General features: G+C 48.1%; 8 protein-coding genes across 8 annotated transcripts; 6 read left to right on the forward strand and 2 right to left on the reverse strand.

The window, feature by feature from the left end:
- Positions 1-624: 624 nt before the first annotated feature.
- On the forward strand, positions 625-10632 carry ASPGLDRAFT_59891 (uncharacterized protein; the record flags this gene model as incomplete). The annotated part of the gene is made up of 27 exons (XM_022548407.1): positions 625-823; positions 1389-1636; positions 1725-1801; positions 2733-3808; positions 3861-4076; positions 4129-4157; positions 4212-4419; positions 4481-4710; positions 4763-4995; positions 5052-5512; positions 5566-5640; positions 5692-5901; positions 5954-6025; positions 6081-6382; positions 6435-6599; positions 6648-6749; positions 6798-7014; positions 7066-7234; positions 7287-7827; positions 7881-8253; positions 8309-8388; positions 8436-8532; positions 8583-8810; positions 8866-9026; positions 9077-9184; positions 9237-9590; positions 9641-10632. The coding sequence occupies 27 exons, from the start codon at positions 625-627 to the stop codon at positions 10463-10465; spliced, it is 7056 nt and encodes a 2351-aa protein (XP_022398580.1). The 3' UTR covers positions 10466-10632.
- Positions 10633-12144: 1512 nt separating this feature from the next.
- On the forward strand, positions 12145-12495 carry ASPGLDRAFT_599930 (uncharacterized protein). Its single transcript, XM_022548410.1, has one exon. It carries the CDS (start codon positions 12233-12235, stop codon positions 12461-12463), a length of 231 nt encoding a protein of 76 aa, XP_022398581.1. The 5' UTR covers positions 12145-12232; the 3' UTR covers positions 12464-12495.
- Positions 12496-12594: 99 nt separating this feature from the next.
- ASPGLDRAFT_49856 (uncharacterized protein) lies at positions 12595-13337 on the forward strand. Its single transcript, XM_022547191.1, has 2 exons — positions 12595-12685; positions 12735-13337. Exon 2 carries the CDS (start codon positions 13037-13039, stop codon positions 13277-13279), a length of 243 nt encoding a protein of 80 aa, XP_022398582.1. The 5' UTR covers positions 12595-12685; positions 12735-13036; the 3' UTR covers positions 13280-13337.
- A 280-nt stretch (positions 13338-13617) lies between these two features.
- On the forward strand, positions 13618-14938 carry ASPGLDRAFT_84039 (WD40 repeat domain-containing protein; the record flags this gene model as incomplete). Its single annotated transcript, XM_022550245.1, has 3 exons — positions 13618-14079; positions 14269-14418; positions 14666-14938. The coding sequence occupies exons 1-3, from the start codon at positions 13657-13659 to the stop codon at positions 14936-14938; spliced, it is 846 nt and encodes a 281-aa protein (XP_022398583.1). The 5' UTR covers positions 13618-13656.
- A 2164-nt stretch (positions 14939-17102) lies between these two features.
- On the reverse strand, positions 17103-19750 carry ASPGLDRAFT_176116 (uncharacterized protein; the record flags this gene model as incomplete). Its single annotated transcript, XM_022542865.1, has 3 exons — positions 17103-19329; positions 19380-19549; positions 19611-19750. 3 exons carry the CDS (start codon positions 19748-19750, stop codon positions 17258-17260), a joined length of 2382 nt encoding a protein of 793 aa, XP_022398584.1. The 3' UTR covers positions 17103-17257.
- A 279-nt stretch (positions 19751-20029) lies between these two features.
- cdc123 (cell proliferation protein CDC123) lies at positions 20030-21350 on the forward strand (the record flags this gene model as incomplete). Its single annotated transcript, XM_022544858.1, has 2 exons — positions 20030-20157; positions 20210-21350. 2 exons carry the CDS (start codon positions 20030-20032, stop codon positions 21348-21350), a joined length of 1269 nt encoding a protein of 422 aa, XP_022398585.1.
- A 79-nt stretch (positions 21351-21429) lies between these two features.
- On the reverse strand, positions 21430-22877 carry ASPGLDRAFT_600090 (dodecenoyl-CoA isomerase). Its single transcript, XM_022548413.1, has 4 exons — positions 22868-22877; positions 22566-22776; positions 22240-22462; positions 21430-22146 (listed from the first exon to the last, which is right to left on the reverse strand). The coding sequence occupies exons 3-4, from the start codon at positions 22422-22424 to the stop codon at positions 21510-21512; spliced, it is 822 nt and encodes a 273-aa protein (XP_022398586.1). The 5' UTR covers positions 22425-22462; positions 22566-22776; positions 22868-22877; the 3' UTR covers positions 21430-21509.
- ASPGLDRAFT_600060 (uncharacterized protein) lies at positions 22685-23662 on the forward strand. The gene is made up of 3 exons (XM_022548412.1): positions 22685-23010; positions 23100-23371; positions 23425-23662. The coding sequence occupies exons 1-2, from the start codon at positions 22960-22962 to the stop codon at positions 23325-23327; spliced, it is 279 nt and encodes a 92-aa protein (XP_022398587.1). The 5' UTR covers positions 22685-22959; the 3' UTR covers positions 23328-23371; positions 23425-23662.
- Positions 23663-23962: the final 300 nt, after the last annotated feature.

Genomic DNA, 23962 nt, shown 5'->3' on the forward strand with positions numbered 1-23962 from the left:
ATCAACCATCTTGTATTACAATAATAAGAGTTATCACATTGGAAAAGCCAACGCGATAGTATATCACCACCCGAGAATGTTAATGTTTCTTCCAAGAAATAGTGCTCTGGAGGGGTTGTTAATCAATCCCTATTCTCATCTGCATCTGCGTGGCTGTATGTTGTCTTTGCCACTGTCCAGTGCACCAGGAAGGTTCTCCCAGATGGTGACAATTCCTCGAAGACAGAAACGCCATCGTCGAGGTTAGTTAATGTAGCTTTCGCCGTCCGTATATCGTCATATGAAATCCTCCGTGTAAAGGTAAATACGGTGTTTCCTGGTACTGAATAGATTATTGTAGGCGAAAAGCGAGACCACAAATGTATCAACAGGCGATGGTCGTGCAGGATCCTGAAGATAGTCTCTCGATTCGTGTTGATGTCTGGGGGGGTTGGACTGGCTTTTTATCCTGTTCGATGATGATATTGAAGTACCGATCGATATAGGGCTGCCTGTCGGATCTCTCAGTACCCCGTCTACCTCCTTCACATCTGTCCGTATATTTGATTTACCATCATCTTTCTTCGACTATTGATTTGATTTCATTTTTTCCCTCGATATTGGTTCAGTTTCAAGACCATCACGATGGAACGTCCCTTTCTCCTGCTCTTGTTTGTTGTATCCGTCGCCGCGTTCCTCGTCAATGAACTGTTCGCGATCCAAGGACTTATCGAATTCTGCGCTCCCTGTACTGAAGAAGGTATTCTAAACATGCTAGGAGGAACTCTGACGGCTGTCTTAGTTGCTGTCTTGGTTTTCGAGGGCTACAAGCGGTGTCGCGAGGGTATGTGTCTACGGGTTCCATCAGTTGCAGAGGCGAGCTAGTTAATAAGTCGAATAACTTCAGTCTAGTCCGCGTCTCACAAAATATCAAGTCCCCAAGCTACACTGGATATGTGGCTTACTTCGTAATTTACTTGTACATCATGTTGAGTTAAATCACCGAATTGAACGCTTGTGATTTCTCGTCCGACCTTTCAACGTCGATTTCCCCAAGTACGAAAACAAACACACCATCGGGGGTACCTATCCCTTTCCAAGTCTTAAGCAAGTTTTACGGGGTGTAGTTCTGGCAGTGGGGCGAAATTCCAGAATGGGCCGTGATCTTCATATGGTTTTCTGGGTATACCTGGCTTGCGCTAGGTCATCGTATGCTGCTGTGGAATCTATTACTCGTTGCCAATGGCGCAAGAAACTTGGCCAAAGGGTTTACAGGCGTTGACGAAAGAGCCTCCGGGGAGAGAAGGCCACTGGTCGACCATTCTCAGCGCCAGCAACGGGCCCACCCACCTGTTCAACCGTCACTCCACGAATTCGAGAATGACACTGTCCGACAAGGAACATCGCAGAGAATAACGAGGAATATGAGGAACGTCGGAGGCTGGCACGGGCAGCCACACTGCATGAGCAACAGGACGATGAAGTTGAGAAGGCGTCACTTCTAGACTCTCAGCTGGCTAATCCTACGCCTAAAAGAGCCACGGCAGAGGCCGCACACACCTCCGATCCCACTTTACCTAACGGTGCCTCGAATAAAGCACCGGACATTGCTGTCGGAGCCACGGATACTATCACAAGTGATACCAACGATACGACTGTTCAGACCACCGCAACCAAATCCGAAGCACAGGGAGGGGATGATACTCCGTGTTCAACGTGCTTGGGTGGTGCTTACTCGTTTCAAGATATGGCTTGAGGGGTTGTTGGGAACAGCTAAGGATTCGTTGCCTGAAGCTGCGGGGACGTTTTTGATTGTCGAGCTGTAAGTTCACCTTCTACCGTTTTTATCCTTCGATGAGGACATTTACACCCCTTGTTCTGGAACAATGATACTGCGGCCAGTGACTATGTGCCACAATCTTTGCTGTCCTCCGGGTGTGCTGGGGATATTTTTAGGGCCCATTTCAGGAACGACGGCAATGCCGGTTCATTATCACGCCCAGTCAATCCTCTCCGGTACAATCACTATGACCATTCTTCGACCATCACACTGTCCTGTAAGCGAAGTCGGTGGAGAAGATGGGACGCCAATGAGGCTTTACAAAGGGTTATTGTGTGGGAGATTTGTGCTTCTGGTGCACCGCATTTGCAAAAGATCTGGATTCATGTATTGTACACATTAGAGGCCATCATAATCCATACAAAAGGTCTCTATAGGGCAAATCCTTTAATTGGAATAGAAGAAGCAGCGTACAAAGAAGGTAGTGTTGCATTCACTACAATCAAGTGCTTGAACAAACAAAATCATGCCTGGTGTATTCACTTTTCTCTTTATTGCTTGGCCCTTCCACCATGCACATAACCGCGCTGCGTCTCTCCCACCTCTGCTTTCTTCGATTTTTCCCATCCCATTTCTTTTCACTTCAGTAACTTCAGCCATCCTAATCCTAATCCCAGTTCCAGATTCATGTTCACTTACCTACCTGGCTTCTAGAGCTCGCAGCTACCCAGACGACACGCTTATAGGGGTCCCTGGGCTACCTTGACCCAGAGGAGACGACAATCCCGACTGGGCGTGAGCTGGTGCTATCAAATCAGCCAGAGTTATCAAGCAAGACAGTTCCATCGAATCAGACTGCATCATCAACTCAGACCACAGTTGTCCATATCAGTCGTCTGAATCTAAAGAAGTAAGCGTCAAAATCCAGCAGGGCGATGGACTGAAGATTCTAACATACACGCGTACTCTTTAGACGAAGATCCAAGATGGTATCCCAGGAAACAACGTTGTCCTCGCTGCTTCTACGAACGGAGCCACCAAGCCACCTGGAGTATACCATCGCCGTGTCGAGCATTTCCAGCTGGAATCTGAACATTTTTCAAGACGAGTCCAACCGTGATTCCGTTTTGTTACACGCTGACCGTGTCTTGTCGCGTCTAAAGAAGCTATTTGAAGCTTTTCAACAACAAGACCTGCACCAGGACGTCTTAGAAGGACTTGTTCGGGGCCTCGTTCTTCCCCTCATCCATGATGTCGACCCGCTGTTTACGGTCGACCAAGCTTTTCCTTTGGTCGGAGCTGCTCTCCCAATCGTTACAAAAGCGTCATCGTCATGTATTCGAGAGGCTGCGAAGGTATTGCTCGACGTCGATGGTCTGCTCGAGCGACTGCTCTCGCACGAGCGCTACATTGTGGTGCTGAAGGAGTGGTTCTCGTCGAAGAATAGCCACCTGGACAAGATACTTGTCAAGAGGCTCACAGACAAGCTGGTGGGAATGTGTGATAACTGCACCGGTCGCCATGGCATCCAGACAGTCTGTCAGGAGTGGCATACGGTCAAGGCTCTGATGGAGTCCTTGGCTTATTTGGCTAATTTTGTGGAAGGTGAGGAGTTAAAACAACATCAGAAGATCCGCGATCTTCCTCTTCTTGCTGGGATGAGAATGCTTGACCGGGACGACAAGAAGACGAATCGAGCACGCCAGGCAAAGCAGAGAGAACTCAGTATTCCTGAGCCGACTTGGCAACAGCTATCGTTGCTCGGTATCAAGAAGCCCGAGTCACTTCGAGCCGTTCAAAATATCCAGGAGGAGCTTGAGAGCGAAAGGACTGCGTCTATTTTACGCGCTGTCATCGATACCTATCCTTGTAGGCTCTGCTGGGAAGTGGTAACTGGAAAGTCATCACTACCCGTATACAAAGTCAAGCTTTCCGAGAACACCAAAGGCAGCAGTGTCAAATGCGATATATTTGGGAAGCGCATCGGACTTTGGAAAGTTCTGCTGACGGACCGGGCTTTCAAGAGCTCTAGGAAGCTAGCACGTACAGGTACGAGTATACCTTGTTCAGATCATAACCGTGCCTCGCTAACACAGTATAGGGTCCTTTGATAGGGTGGAGCGGAAGCTCAGGGAGCTTGCTAACGGTCAATGGAAAGGAAAGGATATATCGCACCGTGTCGGCACCAAAAAGCAGAGACACGAAATGCGGATCCCCGTTCTTCAGGCCGTTGTCACACGCGAGTTGTCCATGCTGTGGCAGATAGACATTGGCTTCTACGAGGACCAGCCCTGGGAGAGGCAGCAAGTTGTCAAAGGTTAGCTCGATTTCCGCTTTGGCTGTGCAAGGTATATATCTAACCCCCACAGTTTGGCACATCGTCGATTCCGAAGATGAGGTTCGTCTGAAACCAGTCCTCTCGCGTTAGTAAGAATACTGACATGGGAAGTAGATACCCAATGCCATAAACCAGGTCATTTTCCTTCAGCAAGCCTATACTACCGACGATGTCCATATGTGCTCCCAGCGTCCAATTCAGCAGTCGGATGGGAGGTTTTTGCCAGCGAAATTTGATAATATAAAAAACAACAGGAACTATTCCCGACCAGAGCCTGCTCCTGCTTCAAAGGCAGCGAACAGAGAGCTCATCGACATGTCAAGTAAGTATCACTAATCCGGATTTGGCAGTCCTTGAAGTGCGTTGCTAATCGCTCAACACAGACAAGTTCTACAGTCTCACCGAACCATTCCTGAGAACCATAGTCCATGCTACTGGCGCCGAAGAGGTTCCATTTGATTTATCTCCGGAGGAAATTGAAATTGTCAGCCATTTCAATACCTCCAGCTTGATTCTGGGACGAAGCGGGACTGGGAAGACTACTTGTCTTCTTTTCAAGATTCTTGCGAAATATAGGGCCCAATCGATGTCGGACGGGCCACCTATCCGACAGGTAAGTGGGATTCTCTTAGACGAGCCCAATCACCATCTAATAAAGAGAGTAGCTTCTCCTCACGCGCTCGCCGTATCTGGCTTCGAAATTACAAACTTACGCAAAAAGCTTGATTCAGACTCAAGCTCACGGAAAGCCTCTTGTAAATATGAGTGATGAAGACGATGACCTCCTGAATGAAGAGGGATCTGACGAGCCGCTGTCGCTGTTCTCTTTGGAAGACAAGAGTTTCCCGTTTGTTTGTACCTACGATCAACTGCTGCGACTTCTCGACAATACCATCCAGTTAAGTTTTCCGATCCCACAATCGCTGTGGGATTATAGCACTAACTGCTGTACAGGAGGGCTGACCGCAGTAATTTCCTTCATGATGGGCCTACTGCTTCAGCTAATGTTGCTAGAAGAGTAGGCGTCTCCAGAGGACCGAGGATGGTCGACTTTAACGCATTCAAAGTCGAATACTGGACGTGCTTGGCCGGCATAATACCTTCACAGTGTCCACCAGAGCTTTTGTTCTCAGAAATCATGGGTGTCATCAAAGGCTCGAGCTTAACCGCCATGTCGCTGGAATGGCTCGCTCGTGAGCAATATCTCTCGAGAAGCTCTAAGGCCTCTCCAGCATTCTCTGGCGAGGCTGACCGTGAGCGAGTGTACGCAGCATTTGAGCGCTATGAGAAGTTGAAAAAGCAAAGGAATGAAGTTGATGAGCTAGACCGGGTCCTTGGGCTGCTGCGTTCTCTCAGGAACGATCCTGCTTTGAGCCAATTGGTGCGTCAGGGTTTCGAGGAAATCTATGTCGACGGTAATATCTCTTCTTGACTGTTGCTTTTGCGATCGCATGCTAACTACAACCAGAGGTCCAAGATCTGCGGTGTTTGGATATAGTTCTGCTTCTCAACTGTGTTTGTGATGCTCGCGGCGTTCATCTTGGTTAGTAACGATCTTGAATGATTGGTATTACCCTTTTGCTAAGTGTATTAGCTGGAGATACTGCGCAATGCATATCCAAGGATTCATTCTTTCGATTCCCCGAGATAAAGGCCGTGTTCTTCGAGCATTATGACTCTGTCGCCGCTGAAACAGGCCAACCGGAATTGGCAAAGCCAACCCAATTCTCGCTGGCGAAGAACTATCGTTCTCATCAAGGGATCTTGAGTCTTGCTTCGTTTACGATGCAAATGTTGTGGAACGGTAATGGCCCGTAGAACAATACCACGAGACTGGCAACACTGACTCTCTTCAGGGTTTCCTGACGCGATTGACAAACTGGATCCGGAAATAGGTCAAGTAGGGGGTCCACGGCCAATGATATTTGGTAATTCCCCATACCCAAGCGGCAGAAAGACCCTAGCTTACCCTTATAACAACAGTCGGCTTTGACTCCGGGATCCTCTCTGCCAAGATGATCGGACTCGTGAAGCTCAATGACAGGGTTGCAGACTTTGGCGCTGAGCAAGTGATTCTTGTCCGCGATGAAATCGCAAAGGATCGACTCCAGAAGCAGATTGGAGAGATTGCGCTTGTTCTCACTATTTTGGAGAGTAAAGGTATGGAATTTGACGATGTCCTCGCTTACGACTTTTTCAGTGGAAGCAATCTTGGAAGCAGTTATCGATGCCTTCATCTTCTGGCTCGGGGGGCGAAAAGTCAATTTGACTCCCAGCGACATACTGTTAGTCCCCTTCTTCTGGAGTTGGAAGCACTGATTGCTAACTCACAGACAGGGTCTGTGCTCTGAATTGAAACACCTCTACGTTGCAATTACCAGAGCTCGGAATCAACTGTGGTTTGTCGAAAGAAACGAAAGCAGCGTGGACCCGGTCCTTCAGGCACTTCGCGCCAACAGAAGTGAGCAATTCGTTGAAGTAGTGAAGCGGAAGGATCCAGATGTAAGGAATCTCCACTGGATTGCTAGCGCCAAGCTGATAGTCTTCCAGGTCGCGGAAAAGGTTAAGGTTTTAAGAGCCGGTGGTTCGGTTGATCCCGAGAGATGGATCAAGCGTGGGGCACACCTCCTCCGCCAGAAAAACTTTGCCGATGTAGGGCTTACTTATCCTGGCTTGATAGTGAAAAGCTAACTTGAGAAGGCTCTCTTCTGCTTCAAAAAGGCCAGCTACAAGAAAGGAATTAAAGAGTCCCAAGCTTATCTCTATGAGCAGCAAGGAAGAACCTGTCGCGCGGCAGGGGACTTGGATGGCTACTCCGACAATTACGACAAGGCCATTGAACTCTTCGTTGAGATTGGTATGATTCGAGAAGCAGCAAAGTTCTTGGAGAGTCTCGAGAGATACGAAAGGGTCGCCAGTATGTATCTTTCAGAATGTTGTTAATGAGCGGGTGCTTACGTTGACTTAGGGCTTTGGGAGGAGAATGGTCAGCACCTGAAAGCTGCCGTTTTCTACGAGAAGGCGGGGCTTTTCGTAAATGCTTCGCACTCCTACGACGTTGTTGGAAAGTGCGAAGAAGCCGTAGAGGTTTTATGCCGTGGTGAACTTTTCGATGAGCTTATCGGATATATCCATCGGTACGACAATTGATTTATTGCTGTATGTGCAATTTACTGACCCTTACTACAGAAACAGTGCAAGGATTTCCGACAACACCATCCACAGATATTCGAGACTTTGCAACATCCTTCTGAAGCAGGGGCGTATCTCTCCAAAGTTGCGTGCGAAGACAATCGACTTGCTCGGATCCGACGTGGACAAGGAACAGTTTTTCCGAGAATTTGAATTGTTTGACCACCTTGGCACTCTGTATTCGTCCAAGAAGAGATACAGTGACCTCTTCAACATTTGTGTGCTTACAGGGGACCTCACCTCCGCCATAAACGCTGCGATCTCGTACGACCTGGGTTATACCGTCGAGGAAAGTAGTGTCGAAACGGTCTTTCACTATGTGATGGCGGAAACTGTTTTTGCACACAGAGGCTTAATCAAAATGGAAGTCAATCAACGGGGTGCGCTGCTCAAACCCCATAAGTTACCATACTTGACAAGAATTGCCTCGCAGTGGAAGAAGGCATTTGACCTCATTGGCCGTTTTGAGGACGAAGGGGAGCCTTACAACATCTCGCCTCTGGAAGACGGCCGCGTGAAGGACTTCTTGTGTTTGTTTGTAAGTGTGCACTTTCATCTGCTTGAACTGTGTTTCATGCTAATATTTCGAAGGCCATTGCGTTCGAAGGACACTCGTTTGCTCGTTCGAAGGTCTCTCTTATCCCTTTGGATGTTGTTACTCAGGCTGGGAAGATCATGCAGAACCTAAATTCGGAGGACACCGCATTGCAAGAGGGCCTCTTGCTTCTTTTTGGAGTCTTCCGCATGTCTGGCTCCACCGGAAAGACGGTCCTTCGCCCATGGTCGCCTTTGGCTGCTGACAGTTCCGAGAGCACGACGTCGTATTCATTTGAGGATCTGCTTCGACGTGCAAAGGAATGGATTGTCCCCAAGTTTTCAGAGATAGTCGCTGTCCTTGACGATACATTGAGCAAACTCTGGAAGTTAGAGACGCAGAAACGGTGTATCTCCTTTATTACCAGAGGTAAGGGACGTGAAGCTCGACCAAGCACCTTGCATAAACTAACATTTACATTTAGGCAATTGTTCGAACAAACTGAAAGGTTGTACATACATGCACGAGGTTCCAAATACCGAATACTGTACCTCAAGAGTAAATGTCAGTAGCGGCAGCTTTTAGAAAGACGTTGGCTAATTCGTCAAAAGGGACTATTGAGAATATGTTCAGTATTTTGCCAACTCACGCCACTTTACCTCCAAATGACCATGGACGATGACTTCCAAAGGCGATTTCTGGGGCGCAGTAAGTCTACTCAAATACAGGAAAGTGCGTTAAACTAATATTTCACTAAGGGCGGCGCTGGCTAGAGAACCTGATTGAAGAATTGACAGTTGTCACGTCTTTCGAACAATCACCCGAAGCAACAGTCCTTGCGCAATCTCACATTCGAACCAACAGGCAACTTGCAGCAACTTCTTCCTGCTTGGAAGAGCTCGTGTTTTATCGACTAGCGAAAGAATGGACGAGTCGTCAGAGCCTCACAATGATGCTGGAGCAAGCTCATCTGGCTCGTTTCTTGGGTAGGCAACCCTGTTTCTGTCATTAGTGGTGCTGAAAGTTGACATTTAAACACAGACCCGCAGATAAGCGTACGGTTTAGTCGAGCGTTGCACCATATGGTCTGGTATACCTTACAACGGCAAGGGGTGAACAGTAGCCTGGAGACTGCACATAACGCCGTGCTCCATACAGAGGGAATTCGCAATGCAATGGCATCGAACAATTTCAATATTTTCGTAAGTCAAGGTGTTCCATTAACATGGTCTCAAATGCTAACACGCACAAGGCCTCGCAAATTGGAGCATTCCTGTGCCATGTCGAGTACATTGACCTCAACGCGCTCTATGCGTATGAGGCGTTGATGTCGGTGTTTGACTTCACGGCTACATATCTGGTAGGAATAGCCATACCACACCGAGAGAATGGAAAGCTAACTTTAAGGATAGTTAAGCATGATCAACCCCGGGAATGCAGTGGCCATCCCATGGTCTTGGGCAGCGTTGCACCTTCCAGCGATAATGCATGCTCGCAATGCTAAGTCCGGAGGGATGCCAGATCAAGCAATTTTCGTTTATGGAAGCTGTCTCCTGAACCTTACCGCTGGCTTCTGCAGGATTGTTAGCAATCTGGAACGAGCCATGAGTCAGTACGGCGGCTACGGCCTCTCCTTCGGCCGCGCTCGTCCGGCCGCCTTTATCAGAAGGCGAAACTCTGACTTCCTTGCTACCGTTGTCCTGAATCTTGGTAACTGGCCGCTTCCGCTGAGGGGAATATCCGAACTCATAAACCAGGTTCAAGCTGTAAGTTGATTCGATCGCTGCCGGTCTAATGGTTCTAATGAAATTTGCAGTCTTTACCACCCCCTTCTGCTTCAGGCTCTAGCTTCCTCAAACGACTGCAAGAAGATCTCTTGGGTTCTTTTCGCCTGTACAATGGAAAGGACAAGATGTGTATTATCACCCTTGACGACAAAGCGACTCACCCTTTTTACCTAAGTAGCTTCTTCGAGAAGGGAGTTCTCGTTACCAAGTTAAGCGACATACTCCAAGGCTTCCAGGGAATAGCAGAAGCAGTCGCCGCCTCCGATGAGAAACGACAGGATATGAACAAGTCTGAAGAGGACGAGTACATGGGCTTTAACCCTGAGATAATTGTGCATCTACAGAGGCGTTGGAGGATTATATTAACCAGGATCCATGAGCAGCGCCGTGCCCGCAAAACCCACCACGGCCAAATTCTGATCTCGATACAGAAAATATGCTCGGTAGTCTTGGATGGAGAGCGGGGAACTCGTGCTTTCTCGGACATTCTGAAGATCCATATCAGAGCTCTATTGTTCACGCAAGGTATCACCATCCTAATCGAGATCGACAAAGCGACTAGGACCATTCGAGCGGCCCGCGACAGCTGGAAGGCAGCCATTGAGCGTGCCTTCACCATCTCCGAGATCGAGGTGCTGGACAACATCACTCCTCAGATCGGCAACGTTGAGTCCAAGCTGAGCAATCTAATGGAGGTGTGGTCGCTCCATGGCTTTGAGAAGCACATCCCACGTACTTCACCTGAGAAATGGAGGGCTGGGGCTTGTCAGGCCGTCCGTGCTCTCAAATCTATCAAATATGAGGTCGATGCGGTGGAGCGTAAGCTCGCTTCCACTGCGGAGTCGGGGGCTTGATCTGACATTATTATTTTATTCACCTGTACCTATATCCTGTTGCATGTACCTAGATTGATCTCCGCATTTTATCATGGAGCAGGATGTGATTGTATGAGTATGGAAATCTACAACTGTGACATCCGCACAGGAAGCTCGCCTAAAAAAGAAAAATCTCGTTACCATCCATACATCGTCGTCAGTGTTCATACTTTTCTATCCCTTAGCCTCCATTGGATAATTGTCCTTCCATCATTTACATCGAGGTTCTCGTCTTTTCGAGCAGCCGAAAGTGCTTTGGCTGTTCCATCACGGAGAGCAATGTAGAAAATACTCCATAATGTCACGGAGTGCGCACACATCCCCTGCCCGGTAAGTACTGAGAAGATACCACTCAGTGCGCGGATAACAGCAGCTTGCACTCGGCTATATGAGCGCTGCCCTGTTACATGTTAGCTTGGATCGAAGGCTTAGCTGCAAACTGTCTCAGCTCGTTGATTCGTTTGCCTGTCAGTCTAGTTATTTAGAAATCTGAGTTGGCTCAGACGCACTAAAAAAAGAACGGTAAATGGACTTACGGTCTGGTGTTCTTTACGATCCTTATCAGCAAGGGCAGTGCCACCAGCGACATACTTCTCGAATGCCGGGTAGACAACTAGTTCTTCACCAATGGAGTGACGGGCTAGCTCCCAGGTGAATTGATTCTGGTACTTTGTCTGCTCTTTCTTATCAGTCGATTTGATGATGGTGTTATAGTATGATTCGAGCTCGTGGTGGCCTTGTATAATCGCGTCAATAATGCGAGGGGGTCGTTTTGTTCGTGGTGATTGGGAAAATCTGCGTTATTGAATGAAGAATGATAAAGTGCTTGTACAGCTTGCGAGTAAGAGCTTAAGAAGAGGCGGAGCTCTCTACTGAAATTGAGATGATTGAGGTTTCTTACATGCTAGGTTGTATTTGTAATTGATGGATGGACTCGTGTATAACTTCAAGGCGGGACACGTCATGCTATATCTGAAATACAGCACATTCTGTTGGTCTTCTTGTCGGGTCATAATTTCTGGTTTCTGTTTACAGAGTTCCAGACATCTCAATGCAAGGTACGGCTTTGACATGCTTGAAAGGACCGGTGAAATGGCAAACTTTGGCCGCCGTTGAAGCTTCATTTTGATAGCCTATAGCCGTCGCGTATTGTTAGGACTCAAGTTTACTGGCTCAACGTCCTACAATGGTGGCAAGTTGAACGGAGTTGGCAAACTTCTGAGCTTGGAAGCCGGACGCATAGTGGGTTATATCGGGATCTCACTTAACAGGAATAGTAGTCATAGGCCGAACTGTGCTTTGGCATGCAGACTTCCTCCCTAGGATATGCCACATAGACAATAAGTTGGTCTTTCTGTACGCAGAGAACAAAATAATCAAGACCCAAATGATGTAACACTGGAAGGATCGTCTCTAATTAGAAATAAACCCAAATTATCTCTACTGTACAGCTCATGAATTGTATAAATCCCGGTAAAATCCCTCGTCATGGCCAAGGCCAGAGCTTCAAGTCCATGCTCTCATGTCTCTTTATCCCGCCACGTACAAGCTGAGAGCAACAATGTGAGGATTGAGCAAAGTCAGGTTGAACGGAGTCACAAAGAGGTCAAGATCCGTCAACATGACAGCCATGGTGCCATTGATGATACCCTGGTCGCCATATACATATCCTTCGGGCTGGTAAGTATAGCCCGTATTCTCACCGGTCACAGTCAGGGGAGGGGTTCTATAGGCATTTGTGCAATAATGCTAGCGCTCCATTTGCCTTCATTACTCATATGGCCTTGTTTGGCATGTTGGTGTCGTTTGTCTATATCAGCCATTGATGCGGCGTTGAGCCGTCGAGCCGTCACACAAAGATACCGGCATCCATGGACCCTTGGAACACCCATGCTAGAACAATACCATCCTGGGCATACACAGACAGTAATTGAGACTGTTGATCACAGTGAAACTTGGAAATCTGGACCAGTGTGACACTGAGAGGAGACCAGCCTGTCTGCCTGAACCCTGCCCTCTTATCACAACCTGATTCATCCACAAAAATCAACTGGTCTAACTTCAATATACATATTTACTCTTAGAATATTTCTCTCACTATTCCAGAAGCTATATCGAGGCTGAAATCACTTCCAACACATAATGGACACCCTGTCTGCGTCATTTTTTCAACTAGGCGTCAAAAGTAATCCCTGTGAGGTGAGTTGGCAGGCAATCCTGCAGGTAAAGAAGGGCACTTATTAGACAGATTACCTGCGCGCACCTGCGTGCTTACTTCAGCTGAACCTCGCCTTTGAGCAGCATAAATCACCCAGGGATATCATGTTTACCTGCACAACTTTTCCCCTCCTTTAAACACCAAAAATTTTAAAGGACCTAAATCCCCACCTACACGTACTTGTCTGTGAATATATATTCTGGCAAGCTTTCCAAAAGCACTGTTAGATATCAGCTTCAAAGATCAGGCCTCGACTCGTGGCCTTAATTAGCAATTCCCCATCAATTCTACTGCGAACTTGCTTCATTTAAGATCACGCAAGAATTTATATTATGGACAAGTTCAAACACGCATTCAGAAGACGACGGCAGCCTCCAACTTCCTGCAGTATAGAAAACAATCAACTGGAACAGTCTCAATGGTCTACCAAGGGATCTCCTGCGCCATTCTCTTTTCCAGACGGCGTTGAAGTTTTACATGAATGTCCTGATGCCACGGTTGACATATTTTTTGTCCATGGCTTGACTGGGAATCGAGACAGCACTTGGACTGCTCATGGGCAGTCCACGCCCTGACCGAAGACACTCCTTCCACCGGAATTCAGCAGAGCTCGCATACTCACTTATGGATACGACGCCTACATAGTGAGAAAGTCAGTTGCTGGGTCAAATCGCTTAATTGACCATGCCACAAATTTTCTCAATGATTTGACAACAGACAGAGCCCGCCACAATGCGACATCGCGTGCCCTCATTTTTGTTGCCCACAGTATGGGCGGCCTTGTTTGCAAGAAAGCCATTCTGCTCTCACGAAACAACCCTGAAGCTCACCTTCAGGGCATATTCAATTGCACCAAAGGCATCGTCTTCATGGGGACCCCGCATAAAGGATCCTGGATGGCGGACTGGGCAAAAATCCCTGCTGGGGCTTAACACGAAACGCTGTTCAACAGATGTTGGTTAAAAATGCAGATGGCATATTCCTCTGGGTGGCTTTGGTCTGCCAATATCTTGAAAATGTACCACGGGACCCTCTAACCAAGTTGCGGAAGTTTCCACCTGGACTCGGCCCTCTTTACGAGCGCATGATGAAAGAAATACTCGAATCACTGGAATTGGAAGATATCAATCTCTGCAAGCAGATACTAGAATTTATGACAGTTGCACACCGACCTACCACGCTTAAGGAACTAGCATATTTTATAGAGACCTCAGAAGCTCTTTCTGACAATCTCGATTCATTGAAGACAGATATAGGCCTCTGTGGTTCGTTTCTGACGGTAAAATACAATACAGTCTATTTTATGCATCAGTCAGCGAAGGGCTTTTTGGTTGAAAAGGCGTCCAGTGAAATCTTTCCTTCCGGGATGGAAGAGGTACACCATACGATCTTCTCAAGGTCACTCCAAACCATGAGGAGGACTCTGCAGCGTGATATATAATCATTACACGCGCCTGGATTCCCTATAAACCGGGTCAAACAACCTGAGCGAGACCCACTAGCTTCCGTGCGGTATTCATGCATCCACTGGGTCAACCATCTGCATGATTATCATTCCCGTCAGACCACCAAGCAGCATGAGGACTTGCAAGATGGTAGTATGGTTGACAAGTTTTTGCGAAAACATTATCTTCACTGGCTTGAGGCTCTTGCGCTTCTCGGAGGCCTCTCAGAAGGAATTCTTGCGATGTCACAACTGGCAGATTTAGCTCAGGTAAGCCATGAGACACTGTTGCTATGTTCTCCACAAGTTGTCCTAACGTTGCTATAGAAAATAACAGAAGGGTCCCCATTGCTTGCTCTCATCCAGGATGCATGCCGATTTATTCTTTACTTTTAAGGGGTGATAGAAAACGCTCCTCTACAAGTATATCATTCTGCACTTGTGTTCAGCCCAACCTGCAGCCTAATACGAGGATTGTTTGAGACAGAGAAGCCTCGATGGATTAGGACCAATACAGGCATGGAAGAGCTGGAGTGCTTGCTTACAGACACTCGAGGGCCATAGTAACTGGGTTTACTCAGTCACCTTCTCACATGATTCCAAGCTCCTTGCCTCTGCTTTACGGGATAGGATTATCAAGGTCTGGGATGCCAGCAATGCACAGTGCCTGCAGACCCTTGAGGGCCATGGTAGCAGTGTCAACTCAGTCATCTTCTCGCATGATTCCAAGCTCCTTGCCTCTGCTTCACGGGATAGGATTGTCAAGGTCTGGGATGCCAGCAATGGGTAGTGCCTGCAGACCCTTCATCTTGAACAAGTTGTCTCTGTAAAATCATTCGACTTCACCAACTCATACCTTTCAACTAATAATGGTACCATTTATTTATCTCCAGTGAGTCCAGTTTCAGATGAAAGACTCACAGAAACTATTCCTGAAATACCGCGATTTCAACGACATAGTATTAGTTCCGATGGTACATGGATCACTTGGAACTCAGAGAATCTGTTATGGCTGCCACCAGAGTACCGGCCATCTATTCTTACCGTGGCGCTATCAAATATTTGTATTGGTTGTGCTTCAGAACAGGTGCTAATCTTCAATTTTGACTCTCAGACATTGTTGGATGACTTTGCTCGGCACTCAAACATGTTTTGATAAAGCATATCTTGTTACGGTTCAACTGAGGTTCGACTTATGTTTGCATTGCTTGTGTCACGGATCACGGGCGCTCGCCAGCGGCATGATATGTTTAATTACTTTGGCCTGTTTGGATATAGACTAGATAGCTCAGCGCTGGCAGGCCCAGCTTCTTTCCTTTCCTTCTTCATGTTAGTATTTCGCCAGATAGTCTACCAATAGATTCATATTGCTCGAGACCGTCACAGCTTGTACTTGTTGCACTTGTTGCACTGTTTGTCACCCAGATAGATAGAGATTCCGCGCCCCTGCAGATGACTTCCTCATGAGTAGAATTATGTATATTTCTGCCGATGAAGTTTGATCGTATGAGAAGCCGTATCATATCTTACAACTATATCGCTTTTCACTCTCCCGTATTTTCTAGTCTCTTCGCAGAAGAAGGGACTGGGAGTAATGTTGAATTTATTGAACGGTGTATTGCCACCAAATCCATGAATCTCCATAACGTGAGTCACAAGCTTCATGTAAGATGTAATTCAGGGTGTGACCAATCACGGAAGTTCCCTATGCATCTTGTAATATTAGTTTCATGGTGTCCAGTCATGCATTTGACTGTCAACTTGATGTTCTGGCAACCAGGGAAACCTGCGGTTGTGTCAGGTCCAGATATGCCATTATGGAGGGGAAATCAGGTCACCAATGGCCATGTTCAAGATAAGCATTTTAGAGCATTTCATGTCATGATCTGTAAGACAAGGTAGCCTTTTGCTGATCTGTAAAAGGGAAATCCAGTCAGACACCTCGGTCCACACATCCATTGATACTCCATCCTTGTCCACCTTTATGACATGATGTCATGCGGGGAAAATACAACCAGTTTGTAGGGTTTTAGGGCAAAATCCTCAATAATGATATATGTATCTTGGGGCGTTGTCCATATCCTGCTACATAATTAAATTATACTTCCAAATTTCGCTCACTCTGCCAGATGGTGAGTGCGATTACCCAGCAATGGGCATCTACAAGCTGGAAAGGTGCGTCAGTGCTGCAATTATTTAGCTGGTTTGGGCTATTTCAACCAGGCAGGGCCAGCCAAAATTGTCCATTTCAAGGGACTAACCAGTTCTTCTTTCAGTGAGCATGCTTTGCTAGCACATATTGTATCTGATAAACCATCCATCTGTGGATTCTTTGTTACATGGGACTCAGCATGCAATATGTTTTTCACAAAATACCTTGAAACCAGTGAGATGTACAACAGTGTCACTTGCTACTGGCTGGACATGGAGCAATCAGCTGGTGCAGCAGCAAGAGTTTATGTGGAAGTCATGCCCATTTTCAAGCTTTTATAAGAATGGCTTGGAGAAGGATGAGGCTATCACAACTATGGATCTTCATGGTCTGTTTGCCAAGGCTGAGAATTTGTTGTAGATGGGGACTGCTTTTTGCACTAAGAGAATGCAAGGAACTGTGGCAACACTGGAAGTTAGACGGATAAATATGGATATCATGATGCCTTTAAGCCCTGACAAGGTTATTGGATTTGTGATAGCCGAGCCCCTCGCCAATTGGCAATTTCGCTCAGTACCAACTCTAAGAAGTGGCCGATAATATGTCGAGCAATATTGTCAAGGTCATCTTGAAAGAGGGAGAATCTACCGACGATTCTTAGTGCTTCCTGAACTTCCCTGGAAATTATATGGTCTGGCCTTTCTGGCTTTATTGCATTGCGGATTAGCTAGTTAAACACCTGTCTCGGTCAGTTTTGGATGACTTTGTGAGTCGAAGATGAATTGGAGTCTTAAGAAGTATTGTTGGGTTCAGGATGTTAAATATTTGAGATTTGTTTCATGATACCCCTTTTTATCATTACAATTGATTGCGTTTGAATGTTCTTAACCACCACACCATGAACACAATATATGCAAGCTTATACGGAACGCATTCACGCGAAATGCGGTAAACATCTTACTCCGACCCAACAGCCAACAACCCGAACAACAACTTCGTTCGCTTCCAGTACTCACTCGCCGCCTTCTCGATATTCTTAACGACTCGTTCCTCAGACTCAATACTAGCACGGAGTTTCTCAACAGCCCCAGTCAACTGGCATTGACTTTGCTCGATTTCTTTGGCGGCCAAGGCGTTTTTGAGATAGATGGTGTCGTAGAAGATTTGGACCTTGCAGTCGCGGATGTGTTCCTTGGAAGGGGTTTCGGTGGTTTCGGGCTCAGGTTGAGGTTGTTCTTCGTTTGGTTCGGTGCCGTTTTCAGTTGGTTGGGATTCGTCTTCCTGTTTGGTCTCGGACTCGGATTCAGGTTTGGGTGTGTCCTTTTCAGGGGCAGGCGATTCCAAGTTTTCAAAAGCAGACACAATAGACTTTGACAAGTCCCTCTGCAACGTCTGCTTCAGAACCTGCATTGTAGAAAGATCCCACAGGTCCTGTCCGCACCGATCCATAGACTCCATCAACCTCCGTAAGAACTTGAACGTATAAGATGACGGCTGAACGGGTAGTTCTGGATCTCCTTCCCAAAGAGACCGACCCGGTAGTCTCCTTCTAGAGTCAGGCAAGCGCAATGGAGTAGTAAGCGCAACGACTTCTGTCGCAAGCATCTCCTGTAACTTGGGGACGATGGCGTTGGAGAATGAGAAGTCGATTGCGATGAAGTCTGCAGGAAGATCCCTGCGGACGAGTCGTATGAGGCGGAGGAGATATGCAGCTTTGAGACCCCGGTTCAATTGACCAAATGCGGCGAAGGTATCGCTGAAGGAGTCTTGGAGGGTGGTTAGAGACTGGCGGACTGCGGATTGGAGTGCATCTCGGAGGAGTCGAGGGTCATCGTCATTTAACATGGCTGCGATGTCGACGTCGGGATCTTCGTCTTCGCCTTCATCGAGGATATCTGACCACTTTGTTCGTTTTAGATCGTCGATGAATTGTTTGGATGAGTCGATGATGGAGCGCCAGTTCTGGTATACTTCTAGAGCGGTGGAGATGTCCTCGTCGCGACCTAAGAGCTTGTTCATGACTGTTTGCTTGAAGGCGGTTGCTCCGTTCGAGTAATCGAGGGAGATGATGTTGTGATCCCATAGCGATTGGGTCTCCGAATGCTCCTTGCTTTCCCAGTATGATATCGTTGATAAGATATCTTGTCCGAATTGATCGAGTTTCTGGGCTTGGTCCGACAGAACTCGCGTGAGTTGCTCATTGAATATTGTCCTGATGCCTTCGAGGACGCCTAGCGACGAATGTGTTGGTGTGGAGCTCCGTGAACTGAGCCACAAATCCAGGGTCTTCTTCCGCAGTGTGAGAAGATCAGGGAAATCGTTCCAGTTTCCTAGGCTATTGTGGCAGCCCTTGACGAGAGCATCGAAAGCCTGACTGGACCATTGCTTGATGACTTTCTCTGCGTCCGACTTGGAAAGCTCGCTGAGTTTGATCCACGGCGTGAAGTTCGTGACTTCCGGCGCAGCCCAGCGGCCCAAAGTGTCAATGCCCAGATCATCCAGGTTGCGCACTTCAGGGTCCGTGAGGATGGGCCGTGTCTTCAATTTACTAAGGACATCCGACAGGCGACGGGACAAGAGAATCTTGGACGTCTGCAGGGTTCGAATGTATAGCAAGAAAGCCTTAAGCACGTTCTCGCCAGAAAAGTCCATGAGAGCCAATTGACTATCAATAACGCCTAGACGAACGTCCCGAAGATGACGAATCGCATCATCCGACGATGAGCTAGTGGTCAAGCAATACGCAGCCAGAGCTTCAATGATATCGTCCGCGGTGGAATTCGCAGAACCAAGGCATTTCCGGATCCGTTTCAGAAGGGTTTGTCGAAGGGAAGCCAATTGGCCGCGCAGGGTCTCCAGGAACGGCGGCACGGATTTCCGCTGCGATAATGTCTTGTGTAGTAGTCGGGAGATGACGAACAATTTTGCGATCAGCAACGGCGAAGCGCGTCTCCGTAGTAGTCTCGAAATCGTAGCAGCACAGCGGTGAAGTAGTGAGAGCTGCGCTCCGACTGAGCGTTTGTCCGCATCTGTCTCGATCAGTCTCACGAACCGGTACCCCAGACAAGCGTCAACATACCCTTATCCAACACATCGCTCTTAATCTGACCCAAATGCGCACTCTTCTTCTCCACCAGTCTCGGGTTGCATCGCTGCCCAATATCGGCGAGGTTCGAATCGACATCTTGAATCTCCCGGTTCATGGAAACAATCGTCTCCGCAGTCCCGACAAGCTCTCGGTATCTCGTCCTAAACACAGAATTCCCATTAGCATGGGCCACAGAATGGCATTCAATAGCTCCCGACTTACCCAACTAGAGCGCGGAGCTTCTCCTTATTGCTCGCAATGTCACGCCGGAGCTCCTGTTCTACACGACGCACGGTGGGAATTGGGTATTGGAATGCGTCCTCCCATGATTTCAAGCTCTGCGGGTCCGGGCCAGACGCCATAGTGGTGACACTGTGGTAGGTTCAAGATAGCTGGTGAAGAGGCCAGCAATCAGATTGGAGACAGGTTGAAGATCAACGGTGCCTGAGGCAGCACGTGGCCTTGTTCCGCAGTGGTACGCTATTCCCGATTGGGGCGTTACGCATTCCCCGCCGATAACTATTTTTTCTGCCTCCGGTGATTCATTGTATGACCCCTCCAGCATATAAAACTAGCATTGTCCCTTTGAGACTTTAGTGATCACTCAAACTCTGACCATACAACAATCAACATACACCAGCATGCCACACATGGAATCTGAGACGCAACCTCCAGCTGCGTCCTCAACGGAGCAGCTGGACAGACTACCTTTCCCCCCGGTTACATACTCTCACATTTTGAACTGCTCATATCACTCCTGGTACCCAAAGTGAGTCCTCTGACCCTTTTCCTGCTTCTATAGTAATCTAACAAATGCGCAGGTACCGCACTCTCGCACCCAAGTCCCGCGCACTCCCCGCACCAACATCTTTCATCACCTACCTCCGCGGCGACAGCATCGTCCTCCCACCAGAAGACAAACCCCCGATCGACTCCGACGACGATGACGATACCTTCTCCGACGACGAAACCGAAGAAGCCCCAGACCCGTCGACCGAATGGAAAGACTTGCACACCCAAGTAAAGAACACAATCAAAGAGTTCGGAGGCAACGTGACACCAAAATTGAACTGGAGCGCACCCAAAGACGCAACCTGGATAGCAGCAACCAACGACCTCGAATGTCGCAGTGCAAACGACGTCTACCTCCTACTCAAGAGCAGCGACTTCGTCACGCATGACCTCGAACACGCCTTTGACGACTGCGTCCCGGATACCGACACCGGCCCCGCAACAGAACCCGAGATCCCTTACCACCTCGTCCTTCGCAAATACGCCAACTTCAACCCCTCTCTTGAATTCAGATGTTTCGTGCGCAACCGTGTCCTTCTGTGTATGTGTCAGCGCGACCAAAACCACTACGACTTCCTCTTCCCAATGCGCGATGCCCTTCGCTCGCGGATTCAGGCGTTTTTCGATGAGAAGTTGAAGGATACATTCCCGGATCCTAACTTTGCGTTTGATGTCTATCTGCCTCAGCCGCACCAGCGGGTCTGGCTTATTGACGTCAACCCGTGGGCTGAGCGGACGGACCCGCTGTTGTTTAGTTGGTTGGAGATTTTGCAAATGAAGGATCCGGTGAATGTGCAGGAGGAAGATGATTTCCCAGAGGGAGGATTTGTCCGTATTTCATTGAATGAGAACGGGAACCCCACTCTCCAGGAATTTGGCGCAAATGGTGAACTTGCCGAATCCGAGTCTGAGTCCGAGTCCGATGAAGAGGAAGACCCGGCAAATGAAGACGACGACGCACCATTCCTCCCAGAGTTCCGTCTAATCAAACGCGACGACCCCGAGGCATACGCATTCACATCACCGCAGTACTCGGCGCATAAGATGCCCAAGGAAGTAGTTGATGCGTCGCTTGCTGGACCGGGTGGGATGAGCGAGTTCCTGGGGAAGTGGCAGGATATTCTTGCTAAGCAGATCGAGGAGGATCAGGCGGCGGATAGTGATGATTGATGATTTTGCTTTTACTCTATACGGCTAGGGTTGGATTGGCGTTGAGCGATGTTGCTTATTTAGATAAAAGTATCACGTTTATTTATGATATCTACTTAAATTGACCAAAATAAAGATTATATACACCGTACCTTATCCTATACACACCCCAAACCGAGGCTACAGCTTATGCTTCTTCTCCCCACTAGCCAACCGCCGAAACTCCTCCTGCGGCACCCCACTCAAAAACCTCTCCAACCCCATAAACGCCTCAATCCCATTCTGCCTCTCCAAAACCTCCCGTCCCGGCCTTCTAATCAACTCCTTAATCTTCAATAGACTGCTCTGATTCAAGTGTGCCCCGAGTCTCTCGTCAACTTCCTCCAACACTTTACCCAGGAAGCCCTCAGAATCGGTTTGATTACCGGATGGCGCGGAGATGACTTTATTAACGAACCCCGTTTGTTCCAGTTCGGCGCATGTAATCCGCTTACTCATGATAAGCGCCTCGTTCGCCTTCGAAATACCCATTCTTTCCACGAACGCGCGGCTCGCACCGCCCTCCGCGACGAGTCCCAGCGACGCAAACGGAGCAAGTAGGAATGTATGCGGAGTCGCGTAGATGAAATCCGCAAAAGCGACTAGGGCAGCGGAGAGCCCGACGACGGGGCCGTTTAGAGCGACGACGAGAATCTTGGAGTGGCTGTAGAAGGCGCGGGTGACATCGATGTTGTTGGCAACGAAGCTGCGGAGGATGTCGCGGCGGGCGGAGGAGGAGAGGGAGCCGCTGGGGCGGGAGGCTGTTACATCTGCGCCGCTGCAAGCTGTTAGTATTTCTGTACTTGGGTGTATGTGACTCCGCGGATATGCTCGGAATGTAGCGGTGGTAGGAGCAGGGGATAAGGCATACGCAGAGAAAAACCGCCCCGCGCCAGTGAGAACGGTAATGGAGATATCATCGCGCTTCTCAATCTCGCGCAGATGCTCGCCCAACTGGTAGTACAGATCCTGGTCGAGAGCGTTCAGTTTCTTGGGACGGTTGATCGTAATCACGGCGATGCGCTCGCGATAGGTCACGGTGATGGGGGAGGTCATTTTCAATGTTTCCCGTATTTCGATTAACTGAAATTGAACTATTCAGAAAACAATGGACTCTGGTGTCAATAGATAGCTGATGAGGGTTGAATCGACCAGCGACTCAACTCAAGATATCCATCCCCAACTCCTACTCCGTACCGAGCTAGTCAATTCGCGGGGAGCCGATAAGCCGAGGCCCATCGGTATAAGTCACCTGATTCCACGTGACCCGAATCATATCAAGTGACCGCACGTGATATGTTTGCATGATTTGTTTAGAATCGCCGATCTTACGATAATTGATTGAGTGTTGCGCATTGGGCGGGATTTGCTCGTTTGCCCGGGGTTTTTCATATTGATCGATTGTTGACTGTCGATAATTATTAGCAGACTCTCGTCTGGATATTTGTGATTTAGACGAGTGTATAGGGAATAGGGAAAGAAAGCGCCGTATCCCGCACCTCCGCGAAAAGATTAAGATCAAGCCGCACAACCAACTCGAACATCAACACTCAATCCTCATACATACCATACATACCTAACACACACCAAAATGTCCGCCATTCTCCGCAAACTCCAAGGCGGAAACCTCGAAGTCTTCAAGGTACCCCCTCCCCAGCCTTCTTTCCCCAGTCCCCTCACCCAACCCATCCAAACCAACCAAACTAACCTCCGGCCTCCGGCCTCTGGTAGTTCGGAATGTACATCCTCTTCCCCATCGGCTGGATGTACTACTTCGGCACGAACCTCGACGACCGCTTCAACGTCTCCGGCTTCTGGCCGTCCGCCGAACAATCGCATAAGATCCCGCTGGAGAAGGAGGATATTGATAAGGAGTTGGCGCGGATGAGGGCGTTGGATTCGATTCGGAGGGAGAAGAGGATGCAGCGATTTACCGAGGGGACAGAGGGGTCGGAGTGAGGGGGTTTGGTTGAGTTTGGTTGGGGCTGGGGTGTATATATGAGATGGGATTGGGGGATTGGTATGATATGCAGGGACATGCAGGGACACCGGTTACGACTGGGTTTGGAATGGTTGCATGGAGTTGAGTACATTTGTGCGAATGCCCCTTGTATAACACCGCTCTGGCGTTGGGAGTTTTGTTTCATGGAGGGTTGTACTTTTTACGGAAAAGAACCGAGATATCCTCTAAATACACCGGAATTTACATTACCAGAATGGCTGTGGACACAAATGCAATCATCGCTATCAAGGGTATTCTATCAGTGAATAAAAATAACCATAGTCAACAATCCACAGTAATAAAGTAAGAATTGCCATCAGCCCAAGTAAAGATGCAACGAAGAATAATAAGCAAACACCAACGAGCGCCGACCTGCTCTCATACAAGAACCCAGATTATAAGGAAACCGCTCAACAAAAGACGCCGTGAATAAAACAATTATAGTACTTCTTTTCTGAATGCCAGCCAAGTGAAACCAACAAGAAAAATCGTACGATGCGATGTGACGCACAACCGGTGGTTAAAGTTCAATCCATCACTCGTCAAAGCAAGACCCAACAAACAAACAGCAAAAAAAAAAAAAAAAAAAAAA

The sequence above is a fragment of the Aspergillus glaucus genome (assembly GCF_001890805.1).
Source record: "Aspergillus glaucus CBS 516.65 unplaced genomic scaffold ASPGLscaffold_17, whole genome shotgun sequence".
NCBI lineage: Eukaryota > Fungi > Ascomycota > Eurotiomycetes > Eurotiales > Aspergillaceae > Aspergillus > Aspergillus glaucus.

What these genes read in the sequence shown, in the direction of transcription:
- ASPGLDRAFT_599930 (XM_022548410.1), top strand. Translation starts at nt 12,233, where the DNA reads ATGCTAGCGCTCCATTTGCCTTCATTACTCATATGGCCTTGTTTGGCA.
- ASPGLDRAFT_49856 (XM_022547191.1), top strand. Translation starts at nt 13,037, where the DNA reads ATGGACAAGTTCAAACACGCATTCAGAAGACGACGGCAGCCTCCAACT.
- ASPGLDRAFT_600090 (XM_022548413.1), bottom strand. Translation starts at nt 22,424, where the DNA reads ATGACCTCCCCCATCACCGTGACCTATCGCGAGCGCATCGCCGTGATT. An exon ending in GCGGGGCGGTTTTTCTCTGC is followed by an intron (nt 22,147 to 22,239) that starts GTATGCCTTATC and finishes AACAGCTTGCAG; the next exon opens with CGGCGCAGATGTAACAGCCT.
- ASPGLDRAFT_600060 (XM_022548412.1), top strand. Translation starts at nt 22,960, where the DNA reads ATGTCCGCCATTCTCCGCAAACTCCAAGGCGGAAACCTCGAAGTCTTC. An exon ending in GAAACCTCGAAGTCTTCAAG is followed by an intron (nt 23,011 to 23,099) that starts GTACCCCCTCCC and finishes GGCCTCTGGTAG; the next exon opens with TTCGGAATGTACATCCTCTT.